Source organism: Mesoplodon mirus (genome assembly GCF_964341445.2).
Source record: "Mesoplodon mirus genome assembly, chromosome: 6".
In the NCBI taxonomy this organism is placed as follows: Eukaryota; Metazoa; Chordata; class Mammalia; order Artiodactyla; family Ziphiidae; genus Mesoplodon; species Mesoplodon mirus.
Genome location: NC_138982.1, coordinates 40,143,689 through 40,170,845, shown reverse-complemented (window position 1 = coordinate 40,170,845; position 27,157 = coordinate 40,143,689). Strand labels below are relative to the sequence as shown.

General features: G+C 34.8%; 1 protein-coding gene across 1 annotated transcript; it reads left to right on the top strand.

Moving 5' to 3' along the window:
• Window positions 1–5,715: 5,715 nt before the first annotated feature.
• OSTN (osteocrin) lies at window positions 5,716–26,422 on the top strand (the record flags this gene model as incomplete). The annotated part of the gene is made up of 3 exons (XM_082625349.1): window positions 5,716–5,814; window positions 8,213–8,427; window positions 26,338–26,422. 3 exons carry the CDS (start codon window positions 5,716–5,718, stop codon window positions 26,420–26,422), a joined length of 399 nt encoding a protein of 132 aa, XP_082481475.1.
• Between the last annotated feature and the right edge of the window lie 735 nt (window positions 26,423–27,157).

Sequence of the window (27,157 nt, the reverse complement as noted above, 5' to 3'; positions counted from 1 at the left end):
CAATTTTGACAGTTTAAGCATCTTACTCAAGGTTACCAAGCACAGCAAGGACACTTATCCCTATCCTTCAAGTCTAATTCTGAGTTTTTCCTCACCATCATAGAAATATTTTTCTGATGATGAATGTCTATTTATTGACTGAAAATTTTTATTTTTAAAATACTCATTAGTTTATCTAAAGATTTTTAGAAAAACATTATGTGAAAAAGATATGTACATATGTGAAAAAAATATGTGTATATGTGAAACTGGTGGTGTTTCAGATATCTGAAAATTTCTACTTTCAAAAATTCCTATTTTGTAACCAAAATAGAGGCTTTTGATAATAGTGATTTTGTATCCACTAATACTAAGACTTGTGAGTACTCTGAAAATATTCAAATGATTATTTTCCTTTGATAGACTGTTAACTACAAATACAAAGGAATAAGGAATCAATCAAATCTTTAATTTTTTTAACATTATGTGATTTTTAAAATTTATAACTGATAATGTGTTAAATATTGTACAATGCTTTCTTTCTCTGACCCCAAAAGAGCAGATATAACTGCTACATGCTAGGGTATCTGGATCCTCCCTTAGCTCTAACAATGTTTGTTTTGAAAGTATGGGGGAATTGAGTATACTATCTTAAGCATGATGAAAAAAGAATCCAAGTAAACATTTGAAAGTAAATATATATAGCATATTTCATCCATTCTGTGCACATTTAACATCTTTGAAATTGGAATGTCTTACACTTGATAACATGGTATAATTTAATCGGTAGCATTTTTTCTTTCTTAAAATACATTTATAAAATGGGATTGCTTACCATAAATGAAATCTTAAAATCAAAGATTTGAAGGCCCTATCTTTTCAGCTAGAAATACTTAAAATTCAAGAGGAACATATTTATGTGAAAACCTAGATGCAAAATCTTATGCATAGACTCAGCTGATTTGAGGGACAGCAGAAAGGTTTTCCCAGCCAAACCTACACCAACTATTATCATTACCTACATACAGAGTCTGTGCTTCCACCAGAAAAGAGCCGGATTCAGAAACAGACTTTACAAAAGCTAGAAGCAACTTTAGAGGTCAGGGAGACTAACCTCAATTTACTCAGTCTAGAGAGGAAAGGGTTTGCCCAAAATCATACAGTGAAATAACAGCCGAGCCAAAGCAGAGCCTGAGTCTCAGAAACCCTAGATCAGGTCTCTTTCTATCACAGCGAGCCACACAGACTTTGTGGTAACCACTGTCCCTTTTAGGCCCATCTTTAAAATAAAAAATGATAGTTATTCTGCTATCTACTATCCTGGAAGCTTTCCTCTATTATCAAAAAGATCTGGGTGACCATGGCTTTATGGGGCAGGGTAAAGAGTACATTGAAGAAGAACTTACTCCATGTTACAGATTTACTGTGGGACCAAGCTGATCCACCACTTGCCTAGAAGACCACCCCCGTTTTCAGAGAAAGAAGATTTAGGGAGTGTTGTGTGCAAGTACACACGGTCATTTCCCACTGGCAGAACTAGAGACCCTTCATAACATGTCCTGTTAAATCTCACTTAAATGTCTGCAATGCCAAAGCAGAAAAACAGGATTAAAAATAATAATAATTACTTTTTAAGTCCTTTATCTTTAATTAAGGCTTTATTTTAAATTTCTGTTGAAAATAGGGTGGATAGAGTCTATTTGGAATAGCTCTAATTAAGAAATTATCCCAGAAGTTATCAAGAATCAACCCCAAAACTCAGTCCTTTTGTGAGTTTCTAATGGTTAGATCTACTATCCCTAAGTCAGACGTTGTTGAAGAGAAATTTCCTTCGTCACCTGAGTGATTTGTTTTTCTTCAACACCAGCCCTCAAAGGCAGATAGTTTGGATCAATGGCAACCAATCTTTTCTTTTTCCCACCAAGCCCACTTGAGAGATCATTTTTCACAGTAACAATGACTCATTGCAGCACTGATTCTCAATAAAGCAAATGTCTTTCTTCATTTTAACAGACTTCTCATTTAATCCTAGTTTAAATATAATTAAACCAGTTACTTTACTGCTGGACTTTCAGAGCTTAATCTTATAAGGCAGATCCCATGTCCACTGTCTCTTTTGAAGCTCCTCACATTAGAGGAATGTTATTCAAAAATTACTCAATGAAAAGTATAGCTGTACTAAAAAAAATTGCAAACACCTCCACTGTCATGTATTCACACAATGAACATCCTTTGAGTGTTCTTTCTGTGATCTGGAGTGTACATGGGGCTGAGTAGATTTTTAGTCATGGGCTATATTTATCCACTATCAACGGAGCTGAACCTGGTCTTTTCCTTCCGTCCCTATAATTTCCTCTGTTTCTAATTTTGTAGCAATCAAGTTTCAACTAGTTAATCAAATGTCTTTTGTGTGGCAGGTGCCAGGGTGTTTGTTTTCATTAGTGTACCAAATGCCATATTTAGGAACTTGGCCTTTTGGTTAACTGGCTGCAAGCATGGCTTTAAACCATTAAATGTGTGTATTTAAACTCAGCATTTATTTTTATATCTCCCTATCCAAATAATCAGGATGTGGTTATCTGTAAGATGATACATTATGACATTTTTCCTATATACACCCAAACACAAAAATATATGCCTCAGACATAATCATCAATATTACAAACACTCATCATCCTGTGCCTTTTATAGGATTGCAGAGATGAAGAGAAACCTGGTTAGTAAAATGTGCATAAAAATAGTTGAAAGAAATCCACATGGGAGAACTCATAAAATTGAGCAATTTCACACTTTGTAACCTGTTTTTAGCATCATAAAAAAAAGTGGAAGAAAAACATCACAACTGTACTTTATCTTTGATTGAATGAAAGAGGTATTTAAAAAAAAAGATATGACAGAAATATGAGCTCATTGTAAAAATACATTTATGTTTTTGATATATCTTCCCTTTTGCTGAGGAAAGTCAGAGACAGCAGCAAAATCAGAAGGAAGAATGATTCAATGGCTGATTTTCTAAAGAAATAAGTAATGCAGTTTTTGGTTGGTATTTTTACCAGATATCTTTTACATTCATGCTTGTTATTTTTCTCCTGTCTCAATTTAGAGAAATAATCATGATTAGCTGTTTTTAGATACTTATCAAAAAACTCAAATATTAAATATGTTTGTCAGAAAGAGAACACAGAATTTACTGCTCCCTTCCAGAAATTGTGGAATACACAGAAGCAGCTAGTGAACAGCATTGTATGACTAGATTGCAAAGTAGAGTAATTGATGACATAATGAAGAACTAGTTTAGACTGCATTACATGAAAATTAAGATTATATTTGATAAATAAATGTTATAGACAATGCTAAAATATTTTATCTCCATTTTGAGTATTAATACACATTTAATACAGATGCTACTATGTCTAGGTCTTATTTGTCTGTATTCTAGCAGATACATTTTTTACTAAAATCCACACTGAGGTTTCAGAGTAACAATATTTTAAGGAAGTGTCATAAATAAAATCTTGGATCACACCAAGGAGAATGTAGTTATTAAAGAAATATTTAGTAATATCTCATAAATGTTCTTTCACTTACAAATTATAAATGCTATATGGGATAAAGAGGTTATACATGAATTAATCCAATCCTCTCAAAAAGTTCTTCTGAGATCAGAGTTACTCCTCATTTCACAAATAAAGCTCAAGTAGGTTAAATGACACACACTCAAGGTCACACTATTACTAAAGCAAATATGAGTCAAATCCAGTTCTTCAGATTGATCTTAGGATCCCTTTCTTTTTGCTCCCTGTAGGTTTCCAAATGATTTTTTTTAATTTTTTAATTTTTTTATTAGTTTCTGCTTTATAACAAAGTGAATCAGTCATACATATACATCTGTTCCCACATCCCTTCCCTCATGCTTCTCCCTCCCTCCCACCCTCCCCATCCCACCCCTCCAGGCGGTCACAAAGCACCGAGCTGATCTCCCTGTGCTCTGCGGCTGCTTCCCACTATCTATCTACCTTACGTTTGGTAGTGTATGTATGTCCATGCCTCTCTCTCGCTTTGTCACAGCTTACCCTTCCCCCTCCCCATATCCTCAAGTCCATTCTCAAGTAGGTTTGTGTCTTTATTCCTGTTTTACCCCAGGTTCTTCATGTCATACAGAGTGAAGTAAGTCAGAAAGAGAGAGACAAATACCGTATGCTAACACATATATATGGAATTTAAGAAAAAAAATGCCAAATGATTTTTTTTAAGGCAACAGAAGTTTACTGAAACTTCTAGTTCATGAAGGATGGCCTGGGGGACTTCCCAATATCATGTGCTAAGTGGTGAAGTCAAGCCCGTTCTGTTGGTAGCCTGTGAGCTTCTCCCAGCAGAGCAAGGCCTTCTGCTTTAACCAGTGGCAAGACTGGCATCCAGCAGGCCTGATCTCAGTTGTAGATAAGCTTTAATTGGATTTATAGGTTTATTTAAATGTAAAAATTCATAAATGATACACCTTTGTGCTTACTACACAGAATTAACAAATGCAATATTTTAACATGTTTGCTTTACTATGTATATATAGAGAGACAAAAACTGAGTCCCTTGTGTTTTCTCCATAATCTCATATACTCCCCACCCTCCCCAGAAGTAATCATAGTCATGAATCAAGTTCCATTGGTTTATATTTTAATTATATATATAGATTTCAAAATATATGAAATTGCTTTACGTATTTCCAATTTAGGTAAATGGTAGCATGACATATGTATTGTTCTAGAACTTCTAATCTCCCCTCAAATCTGCTTTTTTAAATCCTTGCATATAATTACACATAATATTCAGGTCATTTGTTTTGAAGAGTAGATAACACCTATATTTAATTTATTTGCATAAAGTCCATAGTATGAATTTACCTCGTTTGATCAATCCATTTCTTCTTGAGTAGGGTACTTGAATTGATTAGTTTTTTTACTACTATATAAAATGAAGCTATGAACTTTCAGATACATGTCTCCTTATAAACTTTGACCCAGTTTTACTTAATTGTGAGTCTGTTTTTAAATTTTTATTTATCAGAGTTATTTAAATGTTCCAAATGTTAATCTTTCTTTTTTTATATCTGTTGAAAATATATTCCATTTTTAATTTGGTTTTTATTGTAACTTGTTTATGTATTTATCATGTAGACTCTTTCAGTTTTGATATAGTGTAATTCATTAATTTTTTCCATGAGATCTACCTTTTGAATCTTGCTCAAGAAATCCTTACATATCACAGGACATAAAGATAGTCTCCTATTGGAACTGTGGTGTTTCTGAAATTTTGGATTGAAGTGCTTTTAGACACAGCACATCCTCTCTTGCTCACCACAAATCCCATCAGGCCTTAGTCTCTCATACCTAGTCAATTTAACACATTTCCCCTTAGGTACATGAGGTTGTACTCTGTGGATTAGAGAGTCAAAGAATAAAGTTACACAAACTAGATTTTTCAGACTTGGGTTAGAGTTAAATTATGATTATTGTTGTACAACCCCAGTCTAGGTTTCCATGGAAATGAAGCCTTGATAGAATTCATTCTGGGAGATTGACAGCTTCTATTAAGTATTATATAAGTTTTGCAGAGGTGCACTCCAACACATAGAAGCTGAATAACTTGGTTTATTACCTGCCTATAACAAACTTTATAGACAATTTTGTTTTCTATCTTGCCAGACTAATCAATGTTAACCCTGATGTGTATGACCCTTAGATGCTGGACTGGAGATTGGCAAGTGCACATTTTATCCTGGCTGTGATGTTGATGGTCTGGAGCTCAGGAAAAGTGCTCTCAGTGGATGTCACAGAAGAGGTAATGGAAACTAGCTTAAGGGACCATACTTCTTTTATGAACATAAGCCATTTGTACTAATGTCAGAAGCAGGTGTTGCTGACAAGTAGGGAGCAGGTTTGATAACACAAAAATCAAGTAAATAAGCATTTCTTTCTATGCCTTGTCTTCACCATGGATTCAGAGAAAAACAGGTATCTAAATGTTAAAAAAATAGCTGTAAGTAACAACAAAGATTTGTATTCCATAAACCAAAAACTATAGGAGAAAATTCATTATAATTTCAGCCATATTTATAATTGAATCAATTACATGAAGATGAAGTGCTTTTATGTGAAATTTGAAGTCGTTTACATGTCAAGATTTGAGTAGTTGGGCCAAAATTTTATCACTCTACAGATGTTTTCTTGCTGCCAAGACTAAACTACAAAGGAAAAGAAATGTGAGGACATCGCCACACAGAGAAAAGTTAATTTGGCTCATTTGATCTTAATAGAAACATACATTCTTTGTGCTTCTTAAATAACATAAAGTGAGAATCTGAAATGTGTTTTACTGAAGGACAAGTTTTATACAAGTTTTGTGAATTTTTCCTGATGATTAAGAATATCTTTAAAAAGAAACAAAAATCTAATTTGTATATATGTCAGTTGGAAGAATGAACACATGGTTTTTGGAAGAAGCTCTGAGAGATAATAAAAGTTCTCCTAAATGTGCCCTTTGAAGGTTTGCCTCCTGATCTTAAGAGTTTCTTTCTCATGATTATAACATCCTTCCCCTCTTTAGTTTCTATGCCACCAGGCTTATGTAAGGAAGTAACAGAAGTTGAGGTTTTTTAAAAGTTGTGGACTTTGAACTATGAGTTACAGAGAGCTATAGAGATTTTTAATGTTTTTATATGATGAAAGTAGTGTTTGGGGATAATTAACTTCATGGCAGTATTCAGGACAGAATAGAAAAAAGAGAGAGAGAGAAGAGATAAATAAATTATATGGTGATTGAGAGTGTGCACTAAGCAGTGAAGAGGACCTGATATAAATCTCTCCTCATGGGAATCAGAAAGAGCAGGGCAAGAGAGGTTTTCCAGAAAGAACTGGCTAGACTTAGAACAGATTTCACTGGTTTAGGAAAGAAGGAGCTCAATGACTTTAGGTCTCAAGAGCTTTGAGGTGGACTGTAAGTATTGCAAAAGAGAATTGTGTGAGTCAATGATGAAAAGGCTTGGAAAGTACTACTGTTTCATTTTACTGGGAAAAAAATGAAGGGAATAGAAAGAGAATAAGAGAAGTAACTCAAAAATAAAGACAGGAAGTGAAGAAAAAGAGTCTTTCCCAGACCAAGAGTCTAGCAAGAATGTGACTAAAGGAAGAAAGGGAAGAGACCCCTGTAGTTATTAACCCTCCTTCCCACAGGGGAATAGTCTCAGGCTCTTGGGAAAGAAGTAGCATCCCCTGCACAACAAAATGATTCCAGATTGCTAGCAGGGGCATTTTCTGAAATGCTGTGATTGCGCCTGAGAAAGGAAGACAGACTTCACAAACTGGAAGCTTATACTTTTATGGTTTGGATGACATGCCAGGTGGCAATATGTGTAAATAATCAAATAAACAAGAAATCTGACATGGGACAAAAAAGTCCTTGGGATAGCTCTGACTCATCATAGACACTCATTAATATTTGTTAGTAAATCACATGGGTGGAGATGGTAAGCTCCTTCAGGGCACAGACTGGATTTTACTCATTTTTGTATCTCTTGGGTCTAACGCAGGACCTGCACAGTGGATGTTTAGTGGCTTGAATCAGTAAGGAATGAATGAGTGGTGAAAAGAAAATAACATGAGGTTTAGATTTTTTCAGAATTCATTCAATAAATATTCATCAGAAATTTACTGAGTACTAACTATGAGCAAAATACTGGGATAGGCATTGAATAGAGCAGATAAAAGACTAATTAGACCTAGTCTTTGCCCTCAAGTTACTCACAATCTAATAGGCAATACAAATATATTGTACCTAATCTAATACAAGGGAAAATGTAATAATGGCAGTGATGAAAGAAGTATAGATAAAGTGCTTTTGGAGTAATAAGGAAGGATGCAGTTGTTACTGGGAAAGAATCTGAAAGAATAATCAGTTATACTAAATTTTAGAGGCAGGCCTCCTTTAGAGGAGTTTACCATTTTTTTTCTTTGTGTGTATGTGTATGTGTGTGTGTGTGTATTGTTTCCTTTTCATTTCTTTTGGATAAACCTCATCTCTATGTGTTTTTGTCCCCAAAAGTCTTTCTCTCTGGATCATAACTCATGAGAAATCAAGGTTCATGACAGGCAAGTCAGCTAAAAATAGCAAAAAACAAATGCAGATGATTGTATGTATTTTCTTCTTGTTAATGAATGGAATCACCTTTCCTGCCCTATAGGCCTTTGATTCTAGAGTCTTAGATGTTCAGTCACCACCCAAAGTCAAGGAGGAGAAATCAGCCACTGATCTGGCAGCAAAACTCTTACTTCTTGATGAACTTGTGTCTCTGGAGAATGATGTGATTGAAACAAAGAAGAAAAGAAGCTTCTCTGGTTTTGGTTCTCCCCTGGACAGACTCTCAGCTGGTTCTGTAGATCATAAAGGTAAACAGAGGTAAGTGAACTCTTAGAGAAGGAACATTTTCATTTTCTAATTCTTTCACTCTGGGTTCAGAAACAGAGAGGTCCACATTAAAAAAAAAATACAATGAAACCTTGTAGGTAAATAGGTTTAAAAGTGTCTTAGCTAATTTCTGAGTTTAATGGCATCATTTTAGAAATAATGTTTAGGGAGCAAAATAACTGCTATAGTATGCACAAATATTTTTGTCAAAATGTTTTCTGAAGAAGATTCTGTTGCATATAAATATAAAGTAGCTCTTATAAGACATAACAGCATTTGGGAAACAAGGGGAAACATATGTTCTATGAGATAAATGTTCTGGTCAGTTACATTTTCTATTTAATAAAGGTAACCACAATACCATTTTATTTTTACCCTTGTTACACAGCATTCCAAATGATGTGAATAAGTCCCCTCTCCTATACCAAGAAGGCAGTGAAGAGCTCTCAGGACCTGGAGTCAGGACACATGTGTTTAAGTCAAATTTCTAAGCATTTCTAGCCATGTGACTTGTATAAGAATCTTATTCTCTGTGATCCTCAGCTTATTTATCTGGAAAATGGGGATAATTACTTACCTCTATAAAAATCAAATGAGTACTTTGTAAACTGTTAACTATTATAACAGAATTAGAGTAATTAAATCTCTCTTTAATCATTGAGTAAGTGTCAGTACTTTAAAGCAGTCATTCCAAACTTAATTCATTTTCTACCACCTCAGTATCTCTTCCTCATGCTGTACATTTCACAGCAGCAGTGTCACAAGAGATCACCCAATTCCCCAAAGTCTGGAATTTGGGGAATTTACTAGGATCCCTTTTGCTCACCAGGATTCCATTTACTTACTTTAAACATTCCATTATTCACTAAATTCTCTAAATCCTACTTGTTTTATATGTTTAATATCTCCAGAATATCCTTTTACATTAAGGCTTTCCTAATTCTGGCCTAAATCATCTTTTTGACATGTTTTCTTTCTCCAGTCTTTCCCCATCTCCAGTCTTTCCCCATCTCCACTTCTACCACCACCTTCACCCCTTTATTGGTGAATGCATCCTTTACTCTGCTACCAGGGGGATCATCTAACACAAAAATCTTTTCATGAAAAGTTCCCATTGCTTACAAGATAAAAGCAAACTCCTTAAGGAAATTCTATGAAAATTTTCATAATCTGGCACCTCTTTTCTTCCTGCACTCGTTTCCACATCCTTTAGTCCAGTTTCACTTGGTTACTTGGTGTTCTAGGACACATCACTTTTGTTCCTGGTCTGTGACTTTGCTTTTGCTCGATGATTCTCATCAATACAGGATGCAATTTGCTAGACTTCTGAAAGATTCTCAAAGTTACACTAGGAAATAAAATCATCACTTTGGGACAATAATTTATCCAACATGTACTTGAAAAAAATACCACACATGTATTTTGAAATTCAGATCGTATTCTAATTAAACAAATACAAGTTAGTTCCACTTATGTTCTAGGCACTGTGTTGGGCTACGGTGGAAAAAAAGAAGGAAAATATAGTCTTTGTCCCTCAAAGAGATCACATACCAATAAGAAACATAGAAATATTTATAACAAATTATAACACAAAGCAAGAAGAGAGGCAATTTTTAAAGAAGGTTATAGAAAGCCAAAGGTTAAGTGGAGAAAATATTGTGCCTTCTAATAGTATTTCTTTGATTCCTGGATCTTGCAGTACAGTCTACAAAATAATTTGAAAGTCAACATGTAAACATTTATGTAAATATTTATATATGAATTTATAATAGCATACATAGCATATACAGCAAATATTTTTTAAATAAATCTTATAAATATATATAATCTACATTGAGATTCCATCATAACAATTTCTTTAGGAAGTGTCATAAAGAAATACTATATTAGGAGGTATAATCTATCTAACATAGCTTGGCTTGTAAGAAAAGGAAATTGTCAAGCACTTAGTCATTTGAACAGATTTTCACATATAAAGGCTAAAAATAAACTATTATAAGTGTGTAAAAAATTAGGGAATATTGTTCTTATGAGTACTTCCTGAGGAAGCTACTGGAAGAAATTCTTCAAACAATCAAAATGACTGGAGAGGTAACATCATAAGAATTGGTGTGAACATAACTTTAGAATTAAAGTGTGATGATGGTTACAAAAAAAAAAAAGAGTGCCATGTGTTATAGTTATGCAGTCTGACGATATAGATACAGCAAAGTATCAAGCAATTCAGGGACAGTAGGGGGAGCATATGAAATTTAGAATGAGTTTTTTATTGCTTCATGGCTATTAGCTGAGCACAAAAGGATATTACAACAAATAGTTGCTTGCAGACATGGAGAAGAAGGAAAACGTGGAATTTTCCCTTTATAGAATTTGTACAGCTAAAGCAATGAAGAAACAACAGAATTAGTAGATGTAGAAATTCTCCCTTATAGAATTATTCCAGCTAATAAATGAAGAGGAGTGGTAGTATTAGAATGTATCTATTTTGCAAACCCTAATGAAAAGATGGCTCTAGACAATGATTGTCAGTTTCTGCTAACATCACAAAAGAAAAAACAGTGAGTCATTGTATGCTCCCTGATGGAAGAACTCAACACTACCTATATAACAGAATTGAAAAAAATTTTTTTTTTCTTGCCTCTAGTTCTACCTCTCAATTTCCAGGAAATATAGAAGACAAAGAAATGACTTCAGAAACATTATAGGGAAGCAAACAGCAATTCAGACTGTAGAAAACAGCAGAATAAATAACCTAGTTTCTTCAATAAATAAGTTACAAAGATTTGAAGAAAAACAAGAGATGGAGGAGGGAAGGGATCCAAAAGATCAAAGTAGATTTAAGGGACTTATTAACTAGTCACAATTTTGGGGGGGGTTCTAATTCAAGCAATTGTCTGTTTAAAAATTAACATGTGTAAGAGACAATTGTGAATGTGCACTGTGGCTACTTAATGATTTTAAGTAATTATTGTCTCTTTTTTTTTTTCTTTCTTTTTGGATGTGTTGGGTGTTTGTTGCTGCGTGTGGCTTTGTCTAGTTGCAGCGAGTGGGGGCTACTCTTCGTTGTGGTTCTCGGGCTTCCCATTGCAGTGGCTTCTCTTGTTGCAGAGCTCGGGCTCTAGGAGTGTGGACTTCAGTGGTTTCAGCATGTGGGCTCAGTAGTTGTGGCTCGTGGGCTCAGTAGCTGTGGCTTGCAGGCTCTAGAGCATAGGCTCAGTAGTTGTGGTGCATGGGCTTAGTTGCTCCGCAGCATTTGGGGTCTTCCCCCACCAGGGCTCGAACCTGTGTCCCCTGCAATGGCAGGCAGATTCTTAACCACTGCACCACCAGGGGAGCCCTACTGTCTCTTTTAAATATGAAAATGGTACTGTGGTTACATTAGAAATTAGATTTATTGTTATTTAAATATTTAGTTGTAAGTATTTGTCTGGGATTTGCTTCAAAATAATACAGGAGTGGGAAAGGAATAAATGAAACAAGACCTACCATAATCAATAATTGTTGACTTAGAATGATGCATACATGGGAGTCTATTATACTATTCTATTTTCGCCTGTGTTTGAAATGTTTCATAACAAATTAAAGAAATGAAATGAAACAATAAGATAAACAAGAGATTAGACCTGGCAGAAGAGTAAATACATTCACCATATGATAACGCTAAGAAAATGACTCAGAATATATCACAAAGGTATGGGGAACAGAATGAGAAATTATAACATACAAGTTAATCTAATTAGAGTTTAATGGTGATAAGTAGAAGAGAATCACTATTTAAAGAAATTGTGGGTATTTTTTCAATAATTTTCCAAAAATGGTGAAAAAAGATGATTTGCCAAATTCCGTAATAACAGCACATTTTGACCCAAATAACTAGTACTATTTTTGAAAGGTTAATTGGATTAAGAAAAATTATTCTGTTAAAAGGAAGTCAGGTAAGAGATGGCTTAAAGGCCTGAATATTCAGGGCATGTTCTTGGGATGACTAAATAGCATGGTGTAGGTTCAGTATCAACATACAACCTAAGAAGCAGGGTTAAAAATAAAATTGGGAAGGAGAGTTAGGACCAAACAGGGATGCTGTTTTCAGCAATCATTCATATTGTTGCCCTCTGGACTGTGCAGTACAAAACCTATATAATCTTAGTCAGTGTCTCTGGAACCAGATTGTGATGGTCCCATTGAGTGTTGTATAAAGAAAGGATTTTAGTAATTAATGATCTTCAGAGGTCAAAACTGGTCAATTTTCTTCTGCCTTTTTCTCTACCTTTCCCTTCACCTCCAACTACTTCCAGAAGGTTGGAAGTGTTAAGGACAGCTAATGCATTTGCACAGAAGTTTACACATGACCTTGAAAACTGAGAATTTCCCCTAATCAAGACACTATATTTTGTTTCATGACTACAGTTAGAATGCAGAGACTCTGCTCCTTTGTACTCTATGGCTTAACAACAAAGGTGACCTCCTATATCAGGATTGTTTTATTTAGCATTTATTTAGAATGACATATACAAATTAATAGTTTTCTTTTTTACATATAATTTATTTATGTCTTTTATACTTTTATTTTTGATAGTGGATGTTTTACCCCTTTGAATTAGATTCCAAGGACACTTCCTGTGAGCTTTTCCTTCAGGATTCATTTTTTATTCAGGAATTCCTGTTCTTGGTCTTAAAGCAAACATTAAATTTGTCTATTAGAGATTTGGAAAACAATGGGAGATAAGTAATAGATATTGCATAATATATTTCTATACACATTCTTGAGTTTTAATTGAAAAATAATTTAGATTTCTTTCAAATTATAATGCTAACTCAAAACACATTAAGTGTTAAATGTTTCTATCATCTGTTGCAAAGATATTTGAGAATCATTTAAATGTATATGATAAAGTCACAGGACTAAAATGAATGTTTTCCTACATTTAGTAGCAAGAATATATAGTTTAGAGTTTTGCAACTATTTTATTAAAATATTTCTAAAAATTATAGTAATTTTGCTTGGGAGAGTTGTACATAATGTTATTTGCTGTTCTTTGATTACATTATATGAGATAAGACCTTTGGTCCTTTAGTCCAGATAGCTTTACTACTTCTTTACTTGCTTTTGAATTATTCACAAGGCCAGGATTATCTTGTTACCTTACTATGCATGAATGTATACAAAACAATTTCTTTGTTGCTTACAAACACTTGTGATGTTCATGTATATGCTATCAATTTTTCTCCTTCTCAGGGCATGCATTTTCTATTTTCTCATACTCACCGAGAGAAGGTTATAGGTCTGAGGTCCGTTTTCCATACTGTAGCCCAAAGATTTCACCCATCACTAAATCTAGGAATTCATAAGCTCTTTCTGTGTCGTGGGCCACTGTGGACCCCTTCTCAGAATATTGTTTTTAAATGGACAAACGTCATGAGTTCAAAGGTTACTAATATATAGAAACAGAATTATCATAATACTTAAAATGAATTTGTAATATGACAACATATATGCTTCTTTATTAATGCATAAAATAAGATCTAAAAGACATGTCTAAATACCAATAAATTAAAGTAGTGCTGAACATAAAAACAATTTCAAAGTATCTGTAATGACAAAAATGTGATCCGAATATATCTGTGATTTCTACTGTGACAAGGGTTTACTTACTACTAACACCATGGTGATTTTTTTTCTACATTCATAACTGAAACAAATGCTATATTTCAATTAGAGGATAATGAGACTAAAGGTGTAACATTTCCCATCCATGTTTATGGATCCTTGAATTACATGACCCCAGATTTTAAAACTCTGTCTCACGCATATGAAATGCATTATTTTATTTTCAATTACTATAAAATATTCAGAAAAGAAAAATTTTAAACTCTGCTTTTGAAAAGGTCCATAAGAGATGGAAATGTGAAGAATGAATGAACAGCTAGTGAGAAAGAAAAAAGAAAACAAACAAACATAAAAAATACCAGGGCAAAGTCCATGTCAGATCATCATAAAATGAAGCAAAGAACCATCTGTTCCTATTTTATATCATATTTAACTTTTTTTTCACCTGAATATGACACTAGCTTCATTTTCAATTGGATGTGCAAGCTATTTTAATTCTCAGGGCAGGGTTATCTCAACTATACTTTGAAGTTCAAAATATTTCTTCATTCGGTTCACTTGTTTAAAGCCTGAAGTTAATGGTCATTCAGCTTATGAAAAAAAAAAAAAAAAAAGGAAGCAGCTATGACCATATCCCTAGCAAAATTATATCTACTATTTGAATGACACTTTAATATTAGAAGGTATTGGAATTTTTCTAAAGGGTGGTTTCTCTCACTTCTTCACACAACACTGAAAATGCCTTGTAAAATATTAACAAAAATAATAATACTTTATATCTGAATTTAATTAGGATAATCATTTTCACAACTGTTATTGTTTTAATTCTCCCATTAATATTTTGAGGTCAACAAAGCAAGTAATATCATTGTGTCAGTCGGGGTTCCTGCAGGAAACAGGAAACATTTGAGATAGGAAAATTTGAGAAGGATTTAGACACAGGAAGACTATTTACAAAAGGCTGGGTAGAAGCAAATCATAATGGATGGCACAACAGCTCAGGACCCTGGTCTGAAGATTCAGATGCCTTGGGAGAAACCATGACCTTCAGTTAGGAGGAAGTGATCTTGCAAGGAGGCAGCAAGGAGAAAATTATACTGACTTCACTTCCTCTCTCCTTCCACTCTCCCCTGCCAAGGTTGCCCATTAGGTCTGTCTCAAACCAAAGCCAGGGAGCACAGGCACTATTCTGGGATCCAGTGAGGTTAGTTTCCTGGACTGAAAGTAGGGTGAGAAAAGTCAGAGAGTGTATCTGGAGAATAGATGGAAGACACCCAGCACAGTTATATACATTCTATAGACGCAGGTCAATAAACACTTTGCTCTCTAACATTGTTATTATAACCACTTAATTGAAAGAGAAGACTCCATAGAACATAATTAGAAAAGCAACTTTATCCCTCACCCACATGCATTCAAACACATTCAGTAGGAGTTGTTTCCTATCTCTTGGGTAAAAACACAGGCAGGTACTATGACTCTACAGGTCACACTGAAATAAAAATTCATCTCATCACTTTTATTAGAAAAACAATCATATTTCAGTAATTAAAATAATAAAAATAATATGTTTTAGCCCAAACTATGAATATTATTAAAGTTTCTCCTTTTCAAGCTGGAAAGCTGCACTGGGAAGAGGTTTGTGGTCAGTTTGTCCTCACCCCTTCCTCTACCACACTGGGCTGCCTTATGTCCCCTCTAGTACTGGGGATGTGGGTGCAGAAAAGTAAAGAAAAGTCTTACTTGACTGATGCTATCATGACTTGACTTTTGTGCTCTCTGGCCTCAGTAAATGCTCAAAGATGACTCCTCACCATGGGCCGTTTTGTGGGGTCACTGCATAACCCCCATAGGGAACATTGACATAAATACCTTGCCTCCGGCTATGCTTCTCTTTCAGCAGGTCAGTTTTACTCCTCACCTTTATCCTACCCGCTCAGTTTCTTCATTTGACACCACCAGCAGCATCCTCACCCGTAACCCCTGGCCAAAAGCCCTTCAGGGAAGTTCCCTTTTATAATTAGCCTAGGCCAACTCTACCCACATGCTCGCTCTACATCTGTTCTACAGAAAACCCACATCCTTGACTCTGGTCACTCAAAGTAAAGCTGTTGCTTATATAACCATTTCTTCACTCTGGCATCGAGCCAATTCTTACAGAATCCTGCCCTTTAGATTTCATAGTCTGTTCTGTGAGGTCTACCCTGCTTCAATGGGTATATGTCAAGCTTTTCTTGAAGCCCTTTCTCTATATGAAAGAAGAGGGAAATGCCACTGTTCTCCATAAACTTGTTCCAGAGAAATTCTCTTTCTTTACCTATTCAATATCAATCTTTTTATTGGATGAAGGTTGAGAAAATTAGTTTGTAACAACCTCCTTTACAAATAGTGGATAACCCTAGCACCTTACTTTAGAATGCAAGAGAAAATACCACTGTTTTTTTTTCCCCCTTCAACTTTTCTAGACCACAGCCAAAACTGAGATAGAAAGAATCCCATTTTAACATTCTGATACACTGGGATTTTTTTTTAATTCCTAACACCCTAAGAAGATATTAGCCCCATTTTATTAGTATATTTTCACAGATATAAAATGATTTCCTTGGCATAATGTAGCTAGAATATCAAGTTGTTGAACTCCAAGTCCAATGACTTTCCACTGAAATAAGCTGCTTACGATAAAGAAATTAAAGTTATATGTGAATAAGACACTTGTCCAAGGCCAGAAAAAGTGAGATTCATTTAGAATGCATGCATTAAATAAATCATTTTGAAAAACCGTACCAACAGTATATGTTTTTCTATCCAAAGCCAGACATAAGGTTCAAACTAAAGTTGAGAATAGCAATTCCAACTTCAATTTGTCAGATATGATTGTGCTTCTTGATGACCATGCCAAAGATTAAATGTGAAAATCCTAACATTTCACCTTTCTACTTCATTGTGAAGCAATGTTGCAGGCTGAGGCCAACCTAGGTATCTCATGATTTTTGCTAATTTTTTCCAGTACTTAATTGTTAATACCCAAAGGAGGTAGTTCAAAATGAGCTCCATTTCATAGTGAAGAACACAGAGAAAGGATTCAGAATGTGGTGCCCTATTTCCATGTTTCCTTCCTCATATTTAAAAGCTTGTCTGTACTATAGGAAATGCCCTTGAGCATTGATCTTGGGTCATTTTTCCCAATAATTGTTCTTTACTGCTTGCCTCTTATACCCAGCTCAACTCCATGGTAAAGTTCCTTTACCTTTTCTCTCTACACTAACTCATATATGAAGGTTTAAAACTTTCTCCTAAAAGGGATAATACATGATTCCATATATGGGCTTTGAAATGTACATTAACTACTCCCCCAAAAAGAAAATTCTAGAAGACGCTTTTGTGTAAATTCATTTGCTGGATAGAAGTTTTGAGTGTCATCAGACCCTCAAAGAGGCTCATGAGCCAAGCAAATGAAAATACTTTCTGCCTAATCCTACAGCTCTACGGTAGTTTCCAAATCAAGCATGCCTGGGTTACTTTACATTGAACCCTTTAAATCTCATTTTTTGATTCCAGTGCTCCTGGTTTGTTTCTGAATGCTTGTTCATATGGCCCTTTCCTTGGATAATACTTCAGAAGCTGACATTATGTCTAGTCAGCACCACCATCATAAGTTTAATAGAATCTATTTAACATTGAATTACCACTTTTGAGACAGAACTCCAAAAGTCATAAGTCAACTGTGTGCTAATGAAATAGCAGTTTCTTTCATTATTCTAAACATATCCCATTTATTTAGTCATATTTCTCAGCCTCATGTTTCCACATAGAGAAACTCCAGTTAAGTAAAGACTGGCCCCAAGCCCCACCACTTTATTCACTACTTCTCAAAGGAGAAGTAATCATGTACTTGATAGGTCAGTTTGAGGGGAGTAGTTGAGCATGCTCAGCTCATCCCTTTTCTTTCTGTTTTTATTTGATAATTATGACTAATTGTATAAATCCGTCTAATCCTCAGAGGAGATGTAAGAAAGTCATTTACATGCAAATTAAAGTCTTATTCTACATTCAGCTTGATCAAAATGACATTTTGATTTCTCCACATTGATCATTCATATCTTATTTCTGTATTGTTTCTGAAGGTGGGCTCAGGAAAAAAGACATTATGTACTGGCCCCTAAAAACTACATCATCACTCAGACTTAATGTGGTCCTTCATCAGAACATTCTGGAATTTGAATTTGAAAACCTAATTGTCTCTTTTAAATTTAAACATGACTGTAGACTTTAATGATTTCTCTTTTCATTCTTTACAGGAACTTGCTGAGTCCCCTTCATTTTACTCTGTCTCATACATTAGTTTTTCCAAGCTCATATATTTATATCTAACTTCCTATAGTCATTTATTAATTCTGTAATTTTAAATTGTGGTAACCAATATTGCAGGACTCAGGGGTCACCATTTGTTTTATTGTTTTCATATGCCCCATAATTTCTTCCTGGAACCTCCAAACTTGGCTGTGATCTCTTCTTTTGTGGAATCCCAAAGCACTTTGAATCTTACTGTATTAGATCTCTATTGCTATGCAAACAAGTTACCCAAAACGTAGCAGCTTAAGGCAATAATAAACATTTATGTTCTCACTCAGTTTCTGTGCATCAAAAATCTAGGAAAAGTTTGCCTAGGTGATTCTGGTTCAGGGTCTCTCCCAAGGTTACAGTGAAGAAGCTGGCCAGGGCTGCAGTCATCTGAAGGCTACATGGGACCTGGGGATATCCATTTCCAAAATGGCCCACTCGTAAGGCTGATGACAGGAAGTCTCAGTCCCTCACTAGCTGTTGGCAGAAGGCCTTAGTTCATTGCCATGTAAACCTCTCTATAAGGCTGTGAGATGAACTTAGGAAATGGCAACTGACTTCCCCTAGACTGGGTGATCCAACAAAGCAAGGCAGAAATATTTTTCATTACTTAGCTTTAGAAGTCATTTCCACAATATGCTATTGGTTACTGAGGTCAGCCCTTTCCAATGTGGAAGGAGACTGCATTATAGTAGAATTATTGGGGTTTATCTTGGAGCCTGGCTACTATACTCACCTAAGCTTTAAAGTATATTTATTTAATTCTGTGTTTTACTCATCTAAATTACTGAACTATTTAAATGAACATTCTCTGTTAGCCATTACTATACTTTCCCTTTTTGCTGTCACTCAGTGTTGATAGAGCTGCATGCCCTTCTTGAAAGGGGCCAAGCATTTTATTGTCCCTTTAAGATGTAACAGCAAATCAGACTATTGTTTTTAGGGAACACCCTCCACACTCTGATTCCTAAGTTTCTTTCCTTGGGACACAAAACAGTAAGCCGGATCAATAAAAATTGTTGTGTATACTACAATTGGGGGAAAAAAATGTTTAAGTTCACATGAAACAACTATTAAAATTAATGAAGGGGCTTCCCTGGTGGCACAGTGGTTGAGAGTCCGCCTGCCGATGCAGGGGACACGGGTTTGTGCCCCGGTCCGGGAAGAACCCACATGTTGCAGAGTGGCTGGGCCCGTGAGCCATGGCCGCTGAGCCTGCGTGTCCAGAGCCTGTGCTCCGAAACAGGAGAGGCCACAACAGGGAGAGGCCTGCATATAGAAAAAAAAATTAATGAAGTACCTGTTCACAAAATAAACCTTAAAATTTTTAAAGGCTTGGTTATCATACAGAACATATTCTCAGACCATGACATAATTAAATAAGTAACAAAAGGATACCTAAAAAAAAAAGGTACAGTTCTCAACTCATTTCGTGAGAATAGCATTATCTGGACACCAAAACCATGTGTGGAGAGAACAAGAAAAGAAAATTACAGGTCAACTTCATTAATAACTATAGATACGAATTCCTACCAAAAAAAATCAACAAAACAATTCCAAAAATATAGCAAAAAGATAATACACCAATATCATGTTGGGTTTATCACAAAAATACAGTACAATGTTGATTTGCTTTAGAAAGTCAAATAATAGAGCTAATAAATTGAAGAAATAAAGCCATATTATCTCAAAAGATGCAGAAATAGCATTCAATAAAATTAAACATCTATTCATGATCTAAATCACCAGTGGACTAATAACAGAAGGGAACTTTTTTAACAAAATAAGGGACTCCTATTTAAAAATGCTACAACATATATTCTTAAATGATAAGCAACAACAAATCCAATAAATTATTGAAGGTCTTTATGGAGAAAATTATTAACATATATGAAAAGGCATTAAAGATAAACTAAATAACTTATCTTGGATAGTAAGATTTAATATTATAAAGATTTCAATTTTCTCCAACTTGATTTATACCTTAGATTCAATACAATTCCAGGTAAAACTGCAAAAGGATTTCCCATGAAACTTGACAAAGTGAATCTAAAATTTATGAATAATTAAGTCTGAATATAGAAAAAAAGGAGAAATATGACCCCTATGTCACTCCATAAATAACAAATAATTTTAAAAGGTTTAAAAATATAAATGTGAAAGGCAAAACTGCAAGAGGTTTTAGGACAACATAGGATAATATTTTTGTAACATTAGAGGTGATTTAATGAACAAAATGTAAAAATATTGATAAATTTCAAAGCAAAATTAAAGATTCTCATAAAAGACACAATAAAGAAGATTAACCACAAATGGGAAAGGATATTTGCTCATAACTGACAAAGCCTAATATTCAGAGTATATGAAATTCTCCTACAAATCAATATTTAAAAGAAAAACAAACCAATAGAAAAACAGGCAGCAGACTTAGGTACTTCCAAAAGAAGAAATCCAAGTGGCCAATAAGCAAAGGGAAAGGTTAGCAACTTCATTAGTAGTCATGGAAAGCAAACTAAGAACACAATGAGATACAACAACAAATGCACTAGATTGGCAAAATTAAAAGTCCACAATGGGAGGGCTGGCATAGATTTGAAACAATAGGAACTGTCATACACTGCTCTTGGGTGTGTAAATTTGTACAACAAATTTGGAAAACAGTTTGGAACTATGTAATAAAATTAAGTATAGGCATAACTAGCAATTCTACTTCTAAAAATATACTGTAGAGAAATCCTTAAATGTGCATTACAAACATGTGTAAGAAAATTTCTAGCTGAACAGTACATAACCATCATGAAAAAAAAAAAAGAAATACCTCAAATTCCCATCCATGGTCATGTATTAATAAGCTCTTGTATATTCATTATTCATACAATGAAATACCATACAACACTGAACACAAAAGAGCTACCTCTACACATGACAACATGGACAAATCTCAAAACACAATATTTGCTGAAAGAAGTCAAGAGTGTTTGCACATTTCTTTCAAATAAAATTCTAGAGCTATCTAAACTTACCAAGAGACTTTTGAACAAAACATGTAGGTTATAAAGAAAATGAAGGGAGATATTAGATCAAAATTCATCTTACGGATTACCTCTGGGATGAAGTCATGGGAGGGATTCAACTTGGGAGGAAGAAAACTAAGGACTTCTAAAGTACTGGTAATATTTTATTTCTTAACTTTGTGCTACCAATAGGGATATTTATTTTATTTTTTTAAACTGAACCTAGGTGAATTTATAGACTCTTTGGTATGTATGAAGTGATTCTAAATAAAAAGTTTAAATATAAGTTTTCTAACAGTTGTTTTAGAATGGTGAACATCTTTAGAAATTGAATTATCAAAGAATATAAATTTTAAAGAAAATCATATTTGGCTCAAGAAGTCTGTATTTTAGTCTGAAGTTTAAAATTATATTTAAAATAATCCATCCTCCTATATTACTTTAATAGGTATTCTGTATCCTTAAACTACTTTCAGAATATTTTAGAATGGAAAAGGTGGATTGTTTTAAATGGATATATAATATAAGCCATGTCATACTGTTATTTTGTCAAAAGAGGGACTAGATAGTCAAAAAGTACGGTTTTCCCTTTTGGTCTTAAAAATATTTTTCTATGTTAACATTTATGTTTTATACACTGTGTATTACTGTCAGTGTATGTGTTGTAGATTGTAGTATGGTTATATATATTTCATATCAGCAAAAATGTTAAGAGAAATACTAGTTTACCATTTTACTTCTGAATAGATAGAAACTGTGTAGAAATTATTTAATTATTAAGGCATTGTTGTTTTTCAGTAAGTAGAAGTAATAAATAGAATCCAAGTCAACATCCCCTGGTTGCTAATACTTTTTGGATCAAATCTGGGAGAAAGAAGGGAAGGAAAGAGTAGGGAAGAAGGAAGGAGAAAAATAGTTTATTTTTGCTTTTTACCATACCACAACTCCCTCTAGTTTACTTGAGCAGGAAAAGTAGATTAACCATAGTAAAGAAAGAAAAAAAATGTTATCTTCATTTATTTTACCTTGACTTTTGAAAATATACATTGGTAATATGGACCAATAAATGTTCTGTTCTAATTTATAATGATGCATGAAACCATCATACTTCTCTTTAAAAAAGTAAAAGGAATATTTTTTGTGACACTATCCATTCTGCAGAAGCTTTGGGAGGTCAGTTCACATGTGAGGCACTACTCTTTTCCCAGGTGCCATTTTCTTCCTCTTCTCATCAGTCCTTTGAACACCTGGAAGGGGCTGGTTTCTCACTTCTTCTTCTGCTTGTCTGGAACTTTCCCTGAGCATTTTCCTCCATCCCGGGATGGCTTCTACCTTACCCCTTCCCTGGAGTTATAACGGGGAGTTGTCCATGAAGGAATTTAAGGGCTCAAGGAATAAAAATCACATCAGTTTAATGCTTTTATGTATTAAGCATTTATACTGAGACTTCAGCCCTAAATCATACGACAAATGTATTCAGTTTTGTTTTTTTTTTATTTCTATGATAATAAATTACCACAAACTTCTGGACTTAAACCAACACAAATTATATTATCTTACAATTATGTAGGTCAGAAGTCCAGGATATCCTCACCAGTCACCAAATACCATTCTAGACCAGCGGTTCCCAACATTTTTGGCACCAGGGACCAGTTTCATGGAAGACAATTTTCCCACAGTGGAGATGGTTCAGGCAGTAATGCAAGTGATGGGGAGCGGCAGATGAAGCTTCGCTAGATGGCCCTCCCCTCACCTCCTGCCGTGCGGCCCAGTTCCTAGCAGGTCCCGGACGGATACCGGTCCACGGCCTGAGGGTTGGGGGCCCCTGTTCCAGACAACTTTGACATGATTGATGGCTAGCTAGGGGGTTGCCCCTAAAATTCCTTCTGTATGCTGCTATGGGATTTCTCTTTCACCTAGTCTATCAGCAGAATACAGAGGAACTCAAGAGACTAGCAGGCTGTGCTCCTTGGAGGATCTAGAGAAGAATTCATTTCCTGCTCATTTTAAGATGTTGGCAAAATTCGGTTCCTTTTGGTTGTAGGATGTAGGTCCTCGTTTTCTTTTAAGAATGTCTAGAGGCCACAGCATTGCTTGATTTGTGACTTTCTCCTGCATCTTCCAGACTAGCAATGGTGGTTTAGGTCCTTCTCTGATTGCAGCTCTCTGACCCACTTTTCTTGAGTCATCATCCACTTTTAAGGACTCCTCTGACTACACTGAGCCCACCTAGATAATCTAGGATAATCTTCTCATCTCAAGGTTTTTATTAATCCCATCTGCAAAGTCCCTTTTGCTATGTAAGGTAAATGATTTACAGATTCTATGGATTATGACACAGACATCCTTTATGGTGGCAGAGGAGGAGTGGCCATTATTTTGACCACAAGGAAAATAACTGCTTAAGTGAGGAGTCTGTAAATCTACTTATGTGAATAAAAATTATTTTAAAATATCATGAAGACATTTTTCTTTTTTTTCCAGCAGTCATTATTTATAATTACATCAGAAGACCTAAAGCACAACTATATGCAAAGTTTCCTATGACTCTTGATCATTCATTCTATGCTAATTTTATAGCCCAATATGTTTCCCAATTGAATGTCAAGTTGAAAAATATGTAGTCAATTTATTATCATGAAATCCAGATGTGCAAACAATAGGCACCACTTAGGAGGGTGTGATTTTCAGAAACTTGAAGAATGGAGGCAGAGGTATGGATAGGTGAAGGATAAGCACTAAGTTTTTTTTTTCCCAGATTTTCCCATATTGATCATACTGTTTGTCTAAAAGACAGTCCTATAAGATCATACATACAATGCTATCTACATTGACTCGCAAAACAAAGGGCCAACCCAAGAAGATAGATGTGAATCAGCAGAAAAGAAGGCTGAATTAGATTAAAAAAAAAAGAATAATAATAACATGTGTCTATTCCTACCAATATCATTTGAGGGTAAGCTCCCCATCAGGTTCACTTCCTATTTTTATCATCCTTGTATACATAGCACTAAGCACAGTACCTGGCATATTGAACACATTAAATAAATATTAATTATCTTCAAATTAATAGTTTTAATTAGAATTAAACAATATTTATAAAATTTTTACGTGTAAGATACAGTGATAAAAGTCCCTCATGTTTCCATTGTTCTCTATACTTTTCAGAGCTTTTTAAATGAATTATTTACCTAATAATGATATGAGGAACATTGATAAGACCTGGTAGTTAAGGCGAAAACTTGGCGTCAAGAAAAATGAGAGAACTTTGTCCTCTACTATTCGTGTAATATTAAATCCTTGTCATGTAACTGGCTTGTTGGTGGGTTCGAAAAGTTGCTAGGCGTTTGCAGATGCCTGCTCCCTTGGTTTGGTTAAAAACTCAGGGCTTGTGAACAGTAAAAATATTTTTAGAAAAAGTTACCTAGATAAATAAGCATCACTCCCATCTGCTGTAGCCCGTGTGACACTATTTAAGCAGGCAGTTACATGCTGAAGAGCAGGAAATAGGTTTTAACCTGGAGGTCTCGGTGCTTAGTGCAGCTTCTCAGATAAAATACTAAGTGAATACAGGAGAAAATGAGAAACCTGCAGCATTATGGTAGCAGAGAAATTTGAGCTCCTACTGTGACCCAGGTCCTGAGCCACACTCTGCAAGGTTTCATTTGATCCTCATCCAGCATAAGAGGTTGTGGGATCTTAGTTCCCAGACCAGGGATCGAACCCGGGCCCTTGGCAGTGAGAGCACAGAGTCCTAACCACGGACTGCCAGGGAATTCCTTCAAAGGACAGTACAATCTTAAGCAAAGGTAATGTCGTTTCTCTAGTGCTTCAATCAGCCTGGGAAGAGTCTGCTCATCACTGATATCCAAAATTTCGCAGGATGGCAAAGGTGGAAAACTCTGCAAAACCACTTCTGAAACCAGCGGTTCTGTACTGAGTTATTAAAAATAATAAAAAGTTACACAGGAGAGAAAGAGTTATTCAAACAAGTTTAATACTGTGATAAGAGTCCCAGTCCAGTTAACATTGTACCTTGTTGGGTTGTCATAATACTTCCTTAAAAACATGTTATAAAGAAGGAAAAATGAAAAAAAGTTATAGTATATAATAAAAGAAATGTCATATAAAAAAATCCTTGTCAATCAGACAGTACTTAACTATAGGTTTTTGAAAGACTGAAAGACTGAAAATGTCTTTTAATTCCAAGGCCAGTGTATATTATGCATTCACAGCTCTTGGACCTCTTCTGTTAGGATTTTGACTTGATAGCACCAAGTGATGGCAATAACAAATCAAATTAAAATGTTTCTTTTTAAAGAGATAATTTATGGAACATACAAACTGTAAGGCCTCCTGTAGGATTTTTTTAACTTTATTTTAATAATGAAGTATTTTTTTTCCAAGCAATATTTGAGTACATATAACAAACATAGACCATCACATACAAAGCTTCTCTAGGTAAAATCTGAGTGAAGACCTGAGAGACACACTTACCCCACATTCAGTCTTGGCATCAGCATCCTTTTCTCTCTTTCCTTCCCCAGGAGAAGCATTCTAAGGGAGAAGTTGGGGAAAACCGCTGACCTAGTGCAATCTTCCTCAATTAACAGAGGAATACACTCAAATCTGAAGAGGAGAAAGGGACTTACCCAAACTAAACATTCAGCAGATTGTTATGCTGATAAGACCTGGCTTTTCATCTGGACTATTTGATTTTGGATAAGTTATTTAATTTCTCTAAGCCTAAGCTACCTCAACAGATGTTGAATAGATAAGAGATGGTGTCTAATGCATAGTGGGTGCTGATGAACGAGAACTATCACAGTTATTCCAACTCCAGAAGAAAGCCCCCAGATCTGCATGAAATAAAAGAGCAAAACTAATGATTGATAACTTGGACTTTAGCTTAAAAATGTTCTTTTTCGCTTGTTTCAGGAAAGTAGTAGATCATCCAAAAAGGCGATTTGGTATCCCCATGGATCGGATTGGTAGAAACCGGCTTTCAAATTCCAGAGGCTAATTGATTCCAATCGTGAGTATAATTTGAAGAAATATAATACCTGCAGACTTTGATTAACATTTCACAATGGGCTAACTGATCCATCTTGGTTTGTAAATCCCTCTTTTGATTCCTTAGCTTATAAATATGCTTTTTCAAACATTTCTGTACTTTATTAGTATGTAGATACTAAATAATTTAAATGACATTAAAAAAGATCATTCCTAGACCTACTTCACCCTAAAATAAAAGATTTAGTTATTCTTACAGACTTCTATGTAATTATTGAATATTAATATGCAAAGATTAAAATTCTAATAAACAATAAATCACTTCCATAAATATAAATAAATGTGTAGCAATCCCTCTACTATGAAGAAGACACATTCTAGTGACACTCACAATTTTGTGGCTAATAACTACATTACCAGAATTATCATCATGAACACAGGAGAGAGAATGGTGTCCCAGAAAGCATATTAGCCAAGGAATCAGGACATATAATCCAAATCCTGGTTCTGTCATTCATTATCTCATTTCTATTAAGACATCTTATTTCTCTACAGCTTGTATGTTTAGATAATAACATAAGGGTATTGTAGAAATTAAATTAGATTCTTGTACTAGTCCCAGAATGTATTGGACACACAATACGTGCAAGTGATAACAGCTTATATTACAGTTCTGAAAGTTAACTCCGTGCTGAGTCCTACACTAGTGCTATACATGCATTGTTTAATTTACTCATCATGTTCC